This window comes from Phyllobates terribilis, unplaced genomic scaffold, assembly GCF_046119375.1.
Source record: "Phyllobates terribilis strain yellow unplaced genomic scaffold, ASM4611937v1 Scaffold_1__5_contigs__length_1240528914, whole genome shotgun sequence".
Classification (NCBI taxonomy): domain Eukaryota; kingdom Metazoa; phylum Chordata; class Amphibia; order Anura; family Dendrobatidae; genus Phyllobates; species Phyllobates terribilis.
This window is the reverse complement of record NW_027362761.1, coordinates 994,931,979-994,949,195: the sequence shown is the minus strand read 5'-3', so window position 1 is coordinate 994,949,195 and position 17,217 is coordinate 994,931,979. Positions and strand designations below refer to the sequence as shown.

Here is a 17,217-nt window from a genome sequence, read left to right as displayed (position 1 = left end):
TGAGCTGCGGGGATATTCATTCCTCTCCACGCCATGACTATGTGCGTGGAGAAGAGTGAATATCTCTGTTCTTTAATGGCGTGCGCACAGTGTCAGCAGCGCCGCAGCTCTCGCTGCGGCTCAGCTGTCTTGTGTGCCCGCTACTAAAGAGAATGCATACTCACCCTTCTCTACGCCTATGGGCGTGGAGGAAGATGAATATGCATTCTCTTTAGTAGCGGGCACAGAGGATCACTGAGCCGCTGTGGTGCTGCTGACACTGTGCGCACGCTATTAAAGAAATGAATATTCACCCCTCTCTACTCCCATGGGTGTGGAGAAGGGTGAATATTAATTTCCCTTTAGCAGCGGCACATGTGGTAGCTGCAGCGGCTACTGCCCCCGCTCCTCCGCCGCAACCCCCCCTCCACTATCCACCACGGGACTATGTATATACTCTAGTATATACCTGAGTATAAGCTGAGGGGGGCTTTTTCAGCCTAAAAAATGGGCTGAAAAGTCGGCTTATACTCGAGTATATACGGTACTTGTTTTCCATCTTTCTCTGCTCTTCTCTGGCTCTATCTAGCCAGTGCTGTCAATTAAAGAAGAGGAGGAAGCGATAGAAAGAAATCACGTGGGTGAGAATGTGCACTTAAATGTTTGGCCACACCAAGGGTGCACCGAGCATCTGTCGGTGCAGAATGATTGTTGAAACCAAGTACAGAGTCCCATTAGCATCATTTTTAAAAACACGCATGTAGCATTTAGTTGGAAGTCCGATAATGCATTCCTAAATATATCTCCCACAAGTAAATCCTGCTGCCAGATTCACTTGAATCAGTTTTACGGACAGCTAAAAAACATGTCAGGTTTGGTCAAACCCATAAAACAGGTAGACTCCTATATCTACTTACAGCAAAAACCATCAGTGTTTAAGTTTAGTTTATTAAATTATCTCAGATTAATGTGATGTAAGTAATGGATGATTTCTTTGGGCTATAAGGACAGTTTTTCTTTTTCTGCTCACCTATATATTTTCTTCTACAACTTAACTTTTTAGGGTTATTTTCACAAGGAGATGCAGTCATTTTCTATGTCACTGGGATGGAAAACATTATACAGCAGTACTGACCTGTGTGGCTGCGAATCCAGCACTGAAGTAATATACATTTTCTAAAAGCTACAGCACAGCACTGCCTGTGTCTGCCTGGTTTCTCACTGTGCTGACAGCTCCTCATGTCTCATACCCATCCTTCTTTATAGACGTCAATATGCTTTATAAGCTGACACCTCACTTTTCTGGCAGTCTATCTTGCTTTAGCCAAAGTGGATTTGAGCACTTTTTTCACTTCAGATAATGCGTTTGAGAGGCAGGGCTGAAGCGAAGAAGAGGCTCATAAATGGAGAAAGAAGCTGATTTCGCTAGACAGCTACTGGATGTTAAAATGTTTCTTCTATTCGCCTGTACTATTGATTTATGCAAAGTTTGTTGAAATGACAGTGACCATTTAACAGAATTGATACTTTATAAGTTATGTGATTTTATATTGTATTAATGCATAGCAATACTATCTGATTTGGGCAGAGCCTGTAATTCTGTTTATTCTGATAATCCTAATACATGATGGGATATCAGAAGGTCAGTACAATGAAGGCTAAAATTAACATTTTCAAAGTGTAAGGAATGCTAGGTGTCACTTTAAGGCCTAGTTCACACAATCATATTTTCAGTCCAAGTTCTGTCCATGAAAAAACAGACAGCACTGAGACCAATGTTACTCAACTGGGCAGTGCAGAATGGAATTTTTTTTTGCAGGCCGAATCTGTACATAAAAAAAATCAGATTCCATACAGAGCAGCCCAATAGCATCCCATTTGTATGGATAAATTGCAATTCTGTACTATAGGAAACTGTATTTAGTATTGTAAATTTTTCATAATTGCTGATATAAATACAATCTATATACAACTTATATATGTACAGACTGGATATGGATGACAAATCAGAAAAAAAAATAATTGGTCAAGTTTCCTGGATGAAATTTGAACAATTTTTTTCATACGCTTGTGTGAACAAGCCTTATAAAAACAGATTGCAGATAAAATAGTGGTGGTCCTTCTGGACGTGGCTTCCATAAACGATGTACCTAACCTACATCAGGCGTGTCTGCTGGAGCATCTCCTGCCAAGTGTGATGGAGCTGTCTGCATCTGGGTGACAAAAGAACTGTTTTTGGTTTGTTATTTTTACGATATTAAAAGTTCTACAAATTCTGAGCTGAACAAGCATGGAGCCACGTGATGTTAAACTAGGTAAACTGACTTTATTCTTCTCAGCAAGTCGTTCATTTTCCTGGCTCAGACACACCGTAGCCTCTTTAGAGTCGGGTGATTTTTAGTTTTTGCCCTTTCTTTTTTTCAACTTTTTCCAAGAACCACAATTTTTTTTTTCCCACCAACATAGCTATGGGAAGATTTTTTTTCTAGAATGAGAGGTAGTTTTGAATTACACCACAAAATTTACAGAAAAACAAGAAAAAAAAAAGACGAATAAAATGCAATTCCACTCATGTAAATTTGGGTTTTGTTCTAAGGCGTTCACTGTTAAATAAAAATGACCTTAAAATATAATTTTCCAAATCGGTAAGATTTTGTTGATGCCAAACTACCATAGTTTTTTTTTTACTTAAGTGAAAAAAAAATTCAAAAAACAAATATGGTTTGTGTCGCCATTTTCTGAGAGCAGTAATGTTTTTATTTTACCATTGATGGAGCTGTGGGTTTTTTTTTGTGAGGCAAGCTGATTCATACCAATTTGGGGGAGCTACGACATCTAGATTAATTAGACATTTTTTGTGAGGTGTGGTGGCTGAAAAAAAAATGTAATTCTGGTGTTTTGAGTTTTTTTTTTCTCTTTGTGGTGTTTTTGTGGACAGTATGTATCAGCCACTGGCTGTATGAACTCAACCAGGAGAAAAACATACTTTAAATGCAGCGTATAGGCAGAGACCTATCAATCCAGGGCATAAGTACATACAGTATGTGTCCTTTCTTAACCGGACATATACCAAAATGTTTGGTGCGAGAAACATGTAAAAATATGAAATACGAAAAAAAAAGTCCAACAGATGCCTCAGCAGATGCTAATCTTCAGCCATCCATCACACAGCCTATGGCTAGCAAGGTTGCCAACCATCCAGAAATTCCTGGACAGTAAATAAGTTGTGTGTGCTTATGATATTTTTGAAACTGGAGAAACTTGTACAGATTATTATGACTGTAATTATCATAATGTTATAGTTCACAGTGAATGCAGCTAATGTCTCCATTATCAGAATTATGGACTGTAGAAATTTCACTTAATCTTAATGACTTATTCTAGTTTTACAATGTGTCCATTAAAAAATGTTGGCATTCCATGATTTTTTTTAATACGCTGTTCATAAAAAAAAGAAAGAAATCCAGTTGGCATACCTGGTGGCTATGCTTCAAAAGAGTACCAAGATGGCAGCCATGTGGGCTTTTAGCAGGCCCCCAGCTGCCATGGTAAATCATCGACACATAACTTCCATTACATGTTGGCTGGCGCTCCTTCATTTTGTCTGGCTATTAAAATTTCGCTATAAGAGATTGAGAGTATCTAACTAGTTAAACAGGAGCAATTGGTGCAAGCTCCATTTGCTGCTCTTAGGCGATGGCCCCACTATCAGTATTCGGTCAGTATTTTTCCTCAGTATTTGTAAGCCAAAACCAGGTGAGGAACAATCAGAGAAAAGGTAGAATAGAAACAAGTGCACCGATTTTGCATTTATCACCCACTCCTGGTTTTGGCTTACAAATACTGAGGAAAAATATGGACCAAATATTGATAGTGGGGTTGTAGCTTTAGAGACATATAAGCTGTGTGCAACAGCTGGCATATGCAAGCTGTGAAGTGGGATCAGTTCCTGAGTCCCCACCACACATGTAGACCCCAGCAAACTGAGACATGCATTATCACTATGGGTTTATAGAGGGTTGGCTGCCCACCACCGATTCCGTCTGTCCTGAATTTGAATGTAGCAGTCTTTGGCGTACTCTAACCCGAACATTGAAAGACAACCCAATCCTGCCATGCTGTAAGCCCTGTCAGACATTCTCTTATTGTCCATTCACCTCTCTCAGAAGACACTTGCGTCATCCTTGCCGGCCCTGCCAGACCGATGTGGTTTTGGCATTTACCAATGTCCCGGCTCTTTCACAACAACGTCACAACCTGATTCCGACCAATCATGATGTAGGGCAGAACAGATACAAGTCCTTCACTGTCCTATCAGTGAATTGCTTTTCATTTTAGCATAAGGACTCTCAAGACATTGAGGATCCTTGATGAGGGGTGCAAGCTTGTACATTTTGGACAAAATAGCAACTAATACCTCATGTATTTGTCATACAGGTAGGATGAAGCCAGGTTCGGTACTGTTAGTGGAGGCAAATAGGGTATTTGGCCTTTTTGAGGAGTTTTTTTTACATATGCTGGACAGCCCACCTGATCTAATAGTATTGGCGTGAGCAATGGCCTGTGTGACTGGCACCTTACACACGCCATGTGCATCTATAATACTGAGCATCCACCCACTCCTCCCCCATGGATGATAGGTGGGTGAGTGGTTGTTCATCAGTATTTTGCACCTGCGCTACCTCCAATATATACCATTGTGGCCTGTTTGAATCATGTAGTACTGGTATGCTAACCATGTATTGGTAAGTATTGCCTCTTTTTCAGTGATATTTTGTGAATTTGATGTCCTTTTCGGGGAATTGTAAGTCCATTGATGGGTACTGAGAAATTCCTCCCAATTCTCTTTTTTTCACAGGTGGAGGTTTCAACAACTCAGTGAATCTTTTATGTAAAATAAGATTAGTGGTTTCCTATAGAGCTAAGTTCCCCTATAAAAGAAATGTACAGGTAGACAACCATTACCTCTTGCTGCTAATAGGCAGCAAATCTCAAGGTCCCGCTGTGCATCTTTTGCTGCAAAAACACGACATTCACTCAATTACGTGAACAGATAAATGTCAGCAATTGAAAGATTAGCTTTTTTTCAACATAAAGAAATTCTATGAAGGATACTTGGAGCAATTCTTTTCCTTAATACTAAATCATATATGTTAGATTGATGGACACATATATTTTAACCAATGGTGGAATTATACAGCAGTACATATCTGTCCTTTCTTAACCTTACATATCCCAAGATGTTTGGTGCATGAATATAAAAAAACATGAAACATGGGGGAAAAAAGTCCAACAGATGCCTGAACAGATGTCATTCTTCAGTCATTCTCCACCCATAGGCTTCTGTATTAAAAAGAATGTATACATTTTGTGTATTATATTTTTACTGGATGGCCGCAGAGCATATTCTTGAGCTTCATTTGTCACCCATAAGCTCCATTAGTATAAAATTATATATTTAGCATACACATTTTTTTAGTAGTTAGCCAATCGGTCGTTCTATACATTACTATTAGAGTCTCATATAAATGCACAGAGGGACTTCTTTTGGTCAATACAGAAGATACCATAGTATTCAGGTAGTCAGCAAGCAGGTCATATGATATAAGGATGGGCAGGAATGGAGTTGATAATTTGGCAATAACACGCCTGATAAGAGTTACCTGCACTATCTTATATTTTATGAAGTATAAAGATGAAAGAAAAGAATAAAAAAATGTTCTTGTGTATAATAATAATCTTTGTATTTATATAGCGCCAACATATTCCTCAGCGCATTACAATTCAGACAATATCAGCACTGTCTCCATTGGGGCTCACAATCTAAATTCCCTATCAGTATATCTTTGGATTGTGAGAGGAAACTGGAGAACCCAGAGGAAACCCACACAAACATGGGGAGAACATACAAACTCCTTGCAGACGTTGTCCTTGGTGGGATTTGAACCCAGGACCCCAGGACTGCAAGGCTGCAGTGCTAACCACTGAGCCACTGTGCTGCGTGAAATGCTGCAGTGTAATTAGGCTTTAGCAGCTAAGAGGTAATCACAAAAAGTATCATAGCGGTGTTCTCAATGTAACTAAAAAGCTACTAAACAGCTAGAACTAAAAAAAAAAAAAATTGAAAAAGGCCAGCATTGTTTATGACTTGCATATCGATTTTATGCTAGACATCTGCTTAAAGCGTAACATTATAGTTTCTTCATAAATGAATAGTACAAGCAAAGATTGGAGACTTTGTAAAGAATTTCTTGATGTAAAAAAATGCACACTTCCCCACTTAAAAGCCACTTCTGCATCTCTCCCTCCCTATTTCCATACACAAAAGTCTGTACAGTGAGATCAGATTCCAGCTGCTCACCTTAAAAGTCAATAGAGAGAGACAGAGACACACAAAGATGGTGCTGCTGCTTTCTAGTAAGTGTTTAGATCAACCGAGAGCTGGATTCACAGCTACACTGGCCAGTACTGCTGTATAATGTCCTGCATTCTGCGTCTAATGGTATGCTACAGACAGAGAAGATTAGATCCTGCTCCCCTATGTGTGACTTGTATGGAGACATCATGGCAGATAACATCCGCTCTAGAGTGGGTGGAGACTAGGGAAAATATATAATTAGTAATAAAGACTACAGAAAGGAACACTGCCTAAAATGCAGGATACAAGTCATATATTGCAAAAAATAATGTTATCTATCATGTACACACCCATGGCAAGCTATTCTGGAAAGTAATCCAAAAATTTAGATATACAACTATCTACTAAAGGTAGTAATTTTTTTTTGTCAGGATAAGAAATCTAAGAACATGAATTATATATTCGTATTACAGAATACTATTCAACTTTTGATTTAGCACTGTCTAATATGTTCCACTGACAAAGACACATTTTTTTCATTATGATAATGCTACAAATAGTTCTAAATTGAAAATTCTCATTTAATAAATTAGATTCACCAAACTTATTTGTTAGATATGTAAAAAAAATCTGGTATTAATGGACTGAAAAGTGCCAACATTGGTCAGTAATGTAATAACAGGATGGGCAATTGCTAAATAATAGCACGAGTCAGCACCATGAATAACAGAGATGATGCAGAATAATAAGTTCATCTCTTTATTAATGTGGGGTCATCACCTACCCGCAGCAGGCCTTATGCCCTCTTATGTGGGTTCAACCAAGATGCACTGACTAGGAACTAGTGACAGATCGGAGACCGGAGGCATTAAATTGTGAACAATCAGTGTCTATCATAAACTTCATTGAGTCTTCACAATTGCACAGCTACCACAGGATGTCAGTGTTGTAGAAATCACAAGATCTGTAAATCTTCGTTCTTTGCATTTTAGGCAATGGAGGATATCATAAGTGTAGAAGACAAAGCCTTAATGTTATCCGTTCTACAAGCTTACATTTAGCAAATGAGGAAAATAGACTCAAATGGTAAAAAAGGTAAAACATTCCTATTGACAGTATATTGCTATAGGTACAAAAAAGGTAATGCACAATACACAATCAACACCGTGTTACATAAATAGAGAAAAACAGCAACAGATATATCAAAGCCACCGTGTTGATCGTGACATGTTGGGATCATTGATGACATATTAAATTATACCATGGGATTTGGAAATCTTACATATAATAACAAGTAAACAATACGTCAACATGGCCACCAAAAAACACGATTGCTTTTCCTGGAGCATCATGGTGTCTGTATGTTTTTTTCTGGGTTTTTTTTTTTTATTTGTTTTTTTTTATTAAGAATCTTCCTAATGCATTTTTTTTTTTAAATTAGAAAGCATTGATTATTTTCCAAAATAATAATCGCCTTGGTTTTTTATCATAACCGTGCTAAAATCAGATGAAAGAAATCTACACATATTGCAAAACACCTGCTGGAAACAGGTTATCCTAAGAAAGAATCTTTCTAATTTCATGCACAAAGATATGGAAAAACCAAGTCAGCATAAAAAAAAACTGGATTCATTTAGCGTAAGTAGGTCAGGTCTAATGAGAGAAGTGCAACAACACAGATGAAAGATGTGGCAAATACAAACCCACTGACCAGTTTGCATAATTCCCCAACAGCTACTAAATATAATCATTTAAAGGCAAAAATAAAATCTGCAAAGCAGATTATTAGACAATAACGCCAATTCTGCAGAACCGGATCTCGTGCCTCGGATTGTTGCTCACAGCAGTAAACAAACGTACAGGACGGCGATACGACAGTAATGGAATAACGCAGTTTTACGGTATAGTAACACACAATAGGCAAACATGTACAGTGCCACATCTATTCTAACAATGGCGAAGAACAGGGACTAATCATGTTCACCCCCCTAGCTCTATGGAAATCTTTCTCCCAATTCTTGTGCTCCATTGAATCATGGAATTAATGGCTACATTGACTTCTTTGTGAGCCCAGGCTAACTATACATATTGTCAGTGTCTGTTGCACAGTTCACTCTGAGGTCCTAATTTTTCCCAGCAAGGCAAGCGTGAAAGGCTAAGAAAAAAAAAAAAATGAAGATTAGTGTTCTTCAGATGGGAACAGGTTCCCAGCCGTCTCCGTAGCCTTCGCTGCATAGCCGTGTATGTTTGCGCCTAGAACATACACATTGCAGAAAAAAAAAAAAGAATAAGAGGGTTTTGCTAATCCAAGGCAAGAGGATATGCAGTAATCACATAAACACGTTACCTTTCTGTGTCTGTCCTTCTTCCATGTTTTCCTCCATGTCCACCTCTCTCTCTTGCTGGAAAGGAACTAATGAAGAGCTGTAATGAGATGTAGCTACAGTGTATATGTGGTTGTGCACCTACAGCAGCTGAGCGCGCCCTGTGTGCTGCACACACTCCCTCACTGCCTGCCTCTTGCTTGGAGACAGCCTGTCAAGTGGAATTTCATTCAAATTACTCTTCCATGAAGATTATCAATTTCTCTGCTCAAAGCTTCCCATTGTACACCAGCACAAGCAGGTACTGCAGCCGCCTCTCATTCACTTCTATAGGGGAAGCTCGGTTTTCCTGTCTCCAGCTACAATTGCACATACAATACAGCCTAGAAGCTAAGGGGTTGTATTCTGAGCCTGAAATTGGGAACAGGCTGCAGTGAGAACAGATGAAGGGGCGTAGCTCGCACAGAAAACAGACCACCAACTGCAAATACCCCCTACATGCTGGCAAAAGTGGAAAAGCCCAAATGTCTGTGGGCTCTGTCTGCTGCAGTAGGGGCCGCTCTCCCAATTAGACCCATTACAAATGACATGCTTTGCTGGTTCTATGTGTTGCTTTTATTGATCACGATGCTATTTCCAGTCCTCGGTTTGCAATGCACAGAGATGGGAGAAAGAATTAATAGGTGTGCAACACAAACGTGATGTCACGGGGATAGAAATCTAGGCTGGCACACTTATTTCATACATACAGGCACATTGGGGGTGAAAGGACGGATTCCTTTGTCTATACACCACAGGGAAGGATATATAGTGGCAGTGCCATTTTGAGGGAGATTTTGGAAGCTCGGCAGTCTGATTTGTAATGCAAATCACAATCTGCAGTCTGAACTGCAGCGTGTCTGTGTCTGAGTGACAAGCTTTTCATTTGCACGTCTCGGGCAATCTAGAACATTTCTCAGGTGGCGGTATAATGCCTGACAACACTTCTGCTTGTTTTTCGCACGTAAGAAAGAAAAAACGAGCATCCTTGATGGTACAGTATTTCACACTGAACTCCTTCCATTATGTACATGGGAGGCAGATAGAAAATCCTGAATATTGCCTTCACGAGACGCATTATTCGGGATCTGGTCACATTGGAGCACAAAAGCAACAGAGATTCCCGAGGTTTTACAAACCATTTCCTAAGACAATTCCGCCATCAGCATATTAGGAGAGGTCCGTGATGAATTAATTAAGACTGGATGGAACGGGGTCCACACAGCTGTCATGTGAACCAGTAGTATTCTGTTTGTTCTTATTTATTGCTGCAGTGGAAAATATTTAAAAAATGTTTTTTCCTTTATAGTTGAGAAGAATCCTGGGAGGCGTCTCACAGAGATCTTGGTTAGTTCAGGAGCCCCCATCTTCCTCTCCCTGGTAGTCAGGACCATATGTATTCATATACACCACCAGCCCTTCTACCATATGGTGATATTGCTGCACCCCCTCAGGAGAGGAGATCACTATTGCTGAACGTACATTTGGGGAACAAAAAACCTCCCCAAAAAATACTAGGAAGCTTTACATGTTCAGGTTTACTTGCTGTTTACATTGATATTGGTCTCATGGAATAGACATTGATGTGTATAAAGGTCCATTGATCTGAGCAAAATCTCCTCAGACAAAACTGATCTATGAAAAAGGAGAAAGGAAAAGAGACAAAGCTCTTCATGTTAAAATATAACTTTTTAACCCCTTAACACCCACCAATACGCCTTTTTACACTGGTCATTAAAGGGGCCTTAATCCTCAACGACACTGAGGCACTGAGGATTAAGTGAGTATCAATCCCCCGACAAGCAAAAATGCTGCGGGTGTCAGCTGAATCAGTTGAAACCCTGCAGCGTCATGATAGGTTTTAACACTTAGCCATTTAACCCCCTTGATGCCGCTTTCAATTGCAATGGCAGCAACTAGATGGTTAATAGAGGGAGAGGGCTCTTGATAGTTAAAATGGCAACCCAAGGCCAAGTGATAGTCTTTATGTACGGTGGCCTGTTAGGCCCTGCCATAAGCATGTTCTAGCAGTGTGAAACTAACAGATATCATGCACTGCAGTACAAAAACAGTGCAGCACATGAGATCAGCAATCAATTTTGAAACACATTCAAGGTCCATAGTGTGAACAGGCTATTTATCCACATGTTTTCAGCAGGTGTCCGCACCAAAATACGCAAATACTGCTCTGATTATTGTGTTTTTGACGCCTTTTGCTCTTTATTTGATACGTTTTTGGTGCAGATATGGATCAGTGTTTTTTAATTCACTTTACAATACTTAAAAGCATTAAATATGCATGTGAAAATAGACTTGCGCTTTTTACATGCATTTTTTCAAGCTAATCATATAAGCTAATACAGAAAAGAACTTAAAAAAGATGCACAGTTTAGTGTCATCTTTAAACACACAGTGGGTAGGAGTTTTTATGAAATTATATCTATTTTGCTTGGAAAATTAAATGCAGAATATTTTCTGCACAGGAAAAATTGCAGTATTTGCACTACAAGGGAACATGTCCTAAGACTCAGTTCACATTTATTCCCATGATCTATATTAAGCACTCAACTCGAGGTTTCCATCTAAATCCCCAAAACAACGCAATTTAGACAAAACCTCAGACAGAATCATCCACTATAATGAGGCAGTTGGAGTAACCTTAGGCTCTGTCTATCCTCTGTTCCGGCAGGGTCTATCTTTTTTAGACTCTTTTTAGTTCACAAAAGTGTGGTCGACCACAGTTGTGTGTCCGCTTAACGGGGAACACTGCCAGAACAGAGATCAAATGGAGTCCAAAGTGTCTCCTTCTCACTCATCATAGTGAATCGTTCAGTCGGGAATTCTGTCTGAATCTCATTTTTTGGCGATTTAAACATAAAATCTGACATAAGTGCTCAATGTAGAACACAGGATAAATGTGAATCCAGCGTTAAAGTGATCAAAAAATGTTATGTACCCCAGAATGCTATCAGTAAGATCGTTAACTCATCCATCAAAAAGCAAGCCCCCAATCAGGTTCGTCATCTATTAATGGGAAAAAAAGTGTTTTTCCATATTACGGGTAGAACACAGGTTCTTCAAAGGTGACATGACTCCTCCCCAAATAAAATCCAGTGAAATCAAGGGGTCTAGTTTTCAAAGTAGGTTTTACTTTTTTTTCTGTTCTGGCACCTTACAAAGTCTGCAAATGGCACCTTCAAACTATCCCAGTGAAATGTGTATTCCAAAAGTTAAATGGTGCTCCTTCCTTCTGAACTCTGCTGTGTGGCCAAACAGTAGTCTATGATGATGACGTATGGGGCATTACCGTGAGAGAAATTGCCCCTTGTGAAAATGAAAAAATTGCAGCGAATATAACATTTTAGTGGTAAAAATGTATACATTTTTCATGACCCAATGTTATAAAATTCTTTGAGGCATATACAGTGGTTACGGAAAGTATTCAGACCCCTTTAAAATTTTCACTATTTGTTTCATTGCAGCCATTTGTTAAATTCTAAAAAGTTCATTTTTTTCTCATTAAAGTACACTCTGCACCCCGTCTTGACTGAAAAAAAACAAATGTCGAAATATTTGCAAATGCATTAAAAAAGAAAAACTGAAATATCACATGGTCATAACTATTCAGACCCTTTCCTCAGACACTGATATTTAAGTCACATGCTGTCCATTTCCTTGTGATCCTCCTTGAGATGGTTCTACTCCTTCATTGGAGTCCAGCTGTGTTTAATTAAACTGATAGGACTTGATTTGGAAAGGCACACACCTATCTATATAAAACCTCACAGCTCACAGTGCATGTCAGACCAAATAAGAATCATGAGCTCAAAGGAACTGCCCAAGGAACACGGATCTGGCAAAGCACGGATCTGGCCAAGGTTACAAAAGAATTTCTGCATTACTCAAGGTTCCTAAGAGCACAGTGGCCTGCATAATCCTTAAATGGAAAAAGTTTGGGACCACCAGAAGTCTTCCTAGACCTGGCCATCCAGCCAAACTGAGCAATCGTGGGAGAAGAAACTTGGTGAGAGAGATAAAGAAGAACCCCAATATCACTGTGGCTGAACTCCAGAGATGCAGTAGGGAGATGGGAGAAAGTTCCACAAAGTCAACTATCACTGCAGCCCTCCACCAGTGAGGCCATTATGGCAGAGTGGCCTGACGGAAACCTCTTCTCAGTGCAAGACATATGAAAGCCCGCATAGGGTTTGCTCAAAAACACATGAAGGACTCCCAGACTATGAGAAATTCATTCTCTGGTCTGATGAGACAAAGATAGAACTCTTTGGTGATAATTCTAAGCGGTATGTGGGGAGAAAACCAGGCACTGCTCATCACCTGCCCAATACAATCCCAACAGTGAAATATGGTGGTGGCAGCATCATGCTATGGGGGTGTTTTTCAGCTCCAGGTACTGGACGACTGGTTGCAATTGAAGGAAACATGAATGCGGCCAAGTACAGAGATATCCTGGATGAAAACCTCTTCCAGAGTGCTCTGGACTTCAGACTTGGCAGAAGGTTCACCTTCCAACAAGACAATGACCCTAAGCACACAACTAAAATAACAAAGGAGTGGCTTCAGAACAACTCTGTGACCATTCTTGACTGGCCCAGCCAGAGCCCTGACCTAAACCCAATTGAGCATCTCTGGAGAGACCTGAAAATGGCTGTCCACCAACATTCACCATCCAACCTGACGGAACTGGAGAGGATCTGCAAGGAAGAATGGCAGAGGATCCCCAAATCCAGGTGTGAAAAACTTGTTGCATCATTCCCAAGAAGACTCATGGCTGTACTAGCTCAAAAGGATGCTTCTACTCAATACTGAGCAAAGGGTCTGAATACTTATGACCATGTGATATTTCAGTTTTTCTTTTTTAATAAATTTGCAAAAATTTCTACATTTCTGTTTTTTCAGTCAAGATGGAATGCAGAGTGTACTTTAATGAGAGAAAAAATGAACTTTTTAGAATTTACCAAATGGCTGCAATGAAACAAAGAGTGAAAAATTTAAACGGGTCTGAATACTTTCCGTACCCACTGTATATGTTCAAAATACTCACTACACCCCTACATGAATTCCTTGAGCAGTGAAGTTTCCAAAATGGGGTCACCTGTGGAAATTATTTGCTGCTCTTGTCACCTCAGGGGCTCCGTTATTGGTGACCACAATGTATTCAAACAAAATGAGTTTCAAAAAGTCAAGTAGTGCTCCTTCCCTGTGTGCCCAAACAGTAGTAAACAACCACATATTAGGTATTGCTTTAAGTAGAAATTGCAGAATAAATTGTGGGGTCCATATTATCATATGAGTCCTTGTAAGAATACAAAAATTGAGGATAAAGTAACATTATAGTGGAAAAAAAATAGAATTACACCCCTTAATAGTTATATACAACATCAATGAACAACACACATTTTTAGCCCCTCCCATTTTTTCCCTTTTTACATTAAACACTACATGAATCCATAACCATAAAGGAAAGAAAATGACCACCCATTGACTGGAGGGTGCTGTCATGAGTTCTAGAAAATCCCATTACCAGTAAGTAATTCTGCCTTTTCCTATCACCCACAGAGAGATTTACAGAAAAACTTTAATCTTAGGTCAGGACAACAGCTTGTAGAACTCTCTACACTCTACACTCTACTCTCTACACTCTACAATGACACTCTCAGAAGCACGCTGACCAATTAGCGCCCCTCACCCTCAGAACCTCTAAACACAGAGTAAAACAGCCCTGGCTCACACCGCAAACCCGATTTCTCCATCGATGCTCTAGAAGTGCCGAACGGCTATGGAGGAAAACTCGGACACCAGAAAACTTTATCCACTACAAATTTATGTTAAAAACATATAACTCTGCCCTTCACCTTGCCAAACAGACCTACTTCACCACCCTGATCTCCTCACTATCCAACAACCCCAAAAAACTCTTCGATACCTTTCACTCCCTCCTCAGTCCTAAAGCGCAGGCCCCCACCACGGACATTTGTGCTGAGGACCTGGCCTCCTACTTCACAGAGAAAATAGACACCATCCGTCAGGAAATCAGCTCCCAGCCACAAAGTGCCGTGACTCCCATCCCCCCCACATCCCCTCTGGATCCCTCTCCACATTTGACCCAGTCACAGAAGACGAAGTCTCCAGGCTCCTCTTTTCTTCTCATCCCACCACATGCACCACTGACCCCATCCCCTCACATCTACTCCAGTCTCTTTCTTCAGTCGTCACTACTCACCTAACTAAAATCTTCAACCTCTCCCTCTCTTCTGGTATCTTCCCCTCCTCCTTCAAACACTCCATCATCACTCCATTATTTAAAAAGCCCTCTCTTGACCCTTCCTGCACAAACAACTACAGACCAGTCTCCAATCTTCCCTTCATCTCTAAACTCTTGGAGAGCCTGGTCTACTCCCGCCTTACCAGTTACCTCTCCACTCACTCTCTTCTAGACCCATCACAGTCCGGCTTCCGCCCTCTACATTCTACAGAAACTGCACTCATCAAAGTAACCAATGACCTTCTGACAGCAAAACGTAATGGTGACCACTCTTTGCTCATTCTTCTTGACCTCTCTGCAGCCTTTGACACCGTTGACCACCACCTCCTACTCTCTATGCTTCACTCAATCGGCATAAAGGACACTGCTCTCTCCTGGTTCTCCTCCTACCTATCTGACCGCTCTTTCAGTGTATCGTTCGCTGGCTCCACTTCTTCCCCTCTTCCTCTCACTATTGGGTTTCCTCAGGGTTCAGTCCTTGGCCCTCTTCTCTTCTCTCTCTACACAGCCCCAGTTGGACAGACAATCAGCAAATTGGGTTTGCAGTATCATCTTTATGCTGATGACACACAACTATACACCTGATCCCCTGACCTTACCCCCGCTGTACTACAGAACACCAGTGACTGTCTGGCCGCAGTTTCTAAAATCATGTCCGCTCTCTATCTGAAACTCAACCTCTCAAAAACTGAACTTCTTCTGTTCCCGCCGTCTACTCACCTCTCTAAATCTGACATCTCTCTCTCCGTGTGTGGCACCACAATAAGGCCGAGCAAGCAGGCGCGTTGCCTGGGCGTTGTGTTTGACACCAATCTCTCCTTCACCTTCCACATACAATCTCTTGCCCGCTCTTGTCGCTTGCACCTGAAGAACATCTCTAGAATCCCTTTCTCACCTTGGAAACACCAAAAACCCTCACTGTTGCCCTGATCCACTCCCGCCTTGACTACTGTAACTCTCTCTTAATTGGCCTCCCCCTCACTCGACTTTCCCCCCTCCAGTCCATCCTTAATGCTGCAGCCAGGGTCATCTATCTGGCTAATCGTTACTCAGACGCTTCCGCTCTGTGCCAGTCATTGCACTGGCTGCCCATGAATTATAGGATCCGATTTAAATTGCTTGTTCTCACCCACAAAGCTCTCCACAGTGTGGCACCCTCCTACATCTCTTCCCTCATCTCTGTTTATCGGCCTACCCATTTTCTACGCTCTGCAAGCGACTTTCGACTAACATCCGCACTAATCCGTACCTCCCACTCCCGGCTTCAAGACTTCTCCCGAGCTGCACCTATTCTTTGGAATGCTCTACCCCAAGAAATTAGGATGAACCACAACTTACACAGTTTTAGGCGCTCCCTAAAAACACATCTGTTTAGGGTGGCCTATCACGTTCCCTAATCAAAGTCCTTTTATATTCTTATAGCCCATTCCTTATTTCTCCAAACATAAGTCTCCACCTAACCAAAAAGCACTACAGATACTGGCTGGTGATAAGCTCATGCAGCCTTTATCTATCCCTCATCTCCTCAAGATGGCTGGACCATCCTTGTAAATAAGCCATTGTACTTTGTGTCACCCCCACCTCAATGTAGATTGTAAGCTCTTAGGAGCAGGGTCGTCATTATTTTTGCTGTAATTATTGTATTATCTTTAGCTATGTTACTTATGACTGTTGTACATGAACCTGTGAATTGTTAAGCGCTGCGGAATATGTTGGCACTATATAAATAAAGATTATTATTATTATTATTATTATAAGCAGAAGACCCCAAATCCAGCCTATAGTCCTATGGAAGGTGCAAGGAAAGGACCACGTCGCTGCCTTACATAATTTCTTTTTGGAAACATCTGCTTTCTCTGTCCAGGAGGTTGAAATAGCCCTAATAAAATGAGCCTTCGAGTCTCCGGGAACTGCCCTATCTATTACTTGTGGAATAAGCTAACTTGATAACCTCTTAAAGCCTCTAAAAGCACACTAGCAAGATGGATTAAAGAAACTTTTTAGGACCCTGAAAGGAAATAAAAAAACAACTGACATCAGGTTGCTGTGGCAGAGATATATTTTAAAAGACTTCTCCTGACATCCAAAGTATGGTATTGTTCTTCCTTTGAATTCCCAGGATTGACACAGAAAGAAGGGAGCACAATTTCCTGTCTCCCATGAAACTTGGAGGTCACCTTAAGAAGGTAGGCCAGGTCCGGTTTCAATCTGATCTGTGTAAAATGAGGATT

The 17,217-nt window shown here is 40.7% G+C and overlaps 1 protein-coding gene across 2 annotated transcripts in view; it reads right to left on the bottom strand.

The window, feature by feature from the left end:
* GPM6A (glycoprotein M6A) overlaps positions 1 to 17,217 on the bottom strand; it is a 411,434-nt gene that overhangs the window by 214,392 nt on the left and 179,825 nt on the right. Inside the window, exon 1 of one of the 2 annotated variants that reach the window (XM_073643801.1) lies at positions 8,685 to 9,264. The exons of the other annotated variant lie outside the window; for it this stretch is intronic. Within the exon in view, the coding sequence (XP_073499902.1) occupies positions 8,685 to 8,721 (37 nt within the window). The 5' untranslated portion in view covers positions 8,722 to 9,264. Of the gene's footprint in view, positions 1 to 8,684; positions 9,265 to 17,217 lie in introns of those variants that run through there. 2 annotated transcript variants of the gene reach the window in all.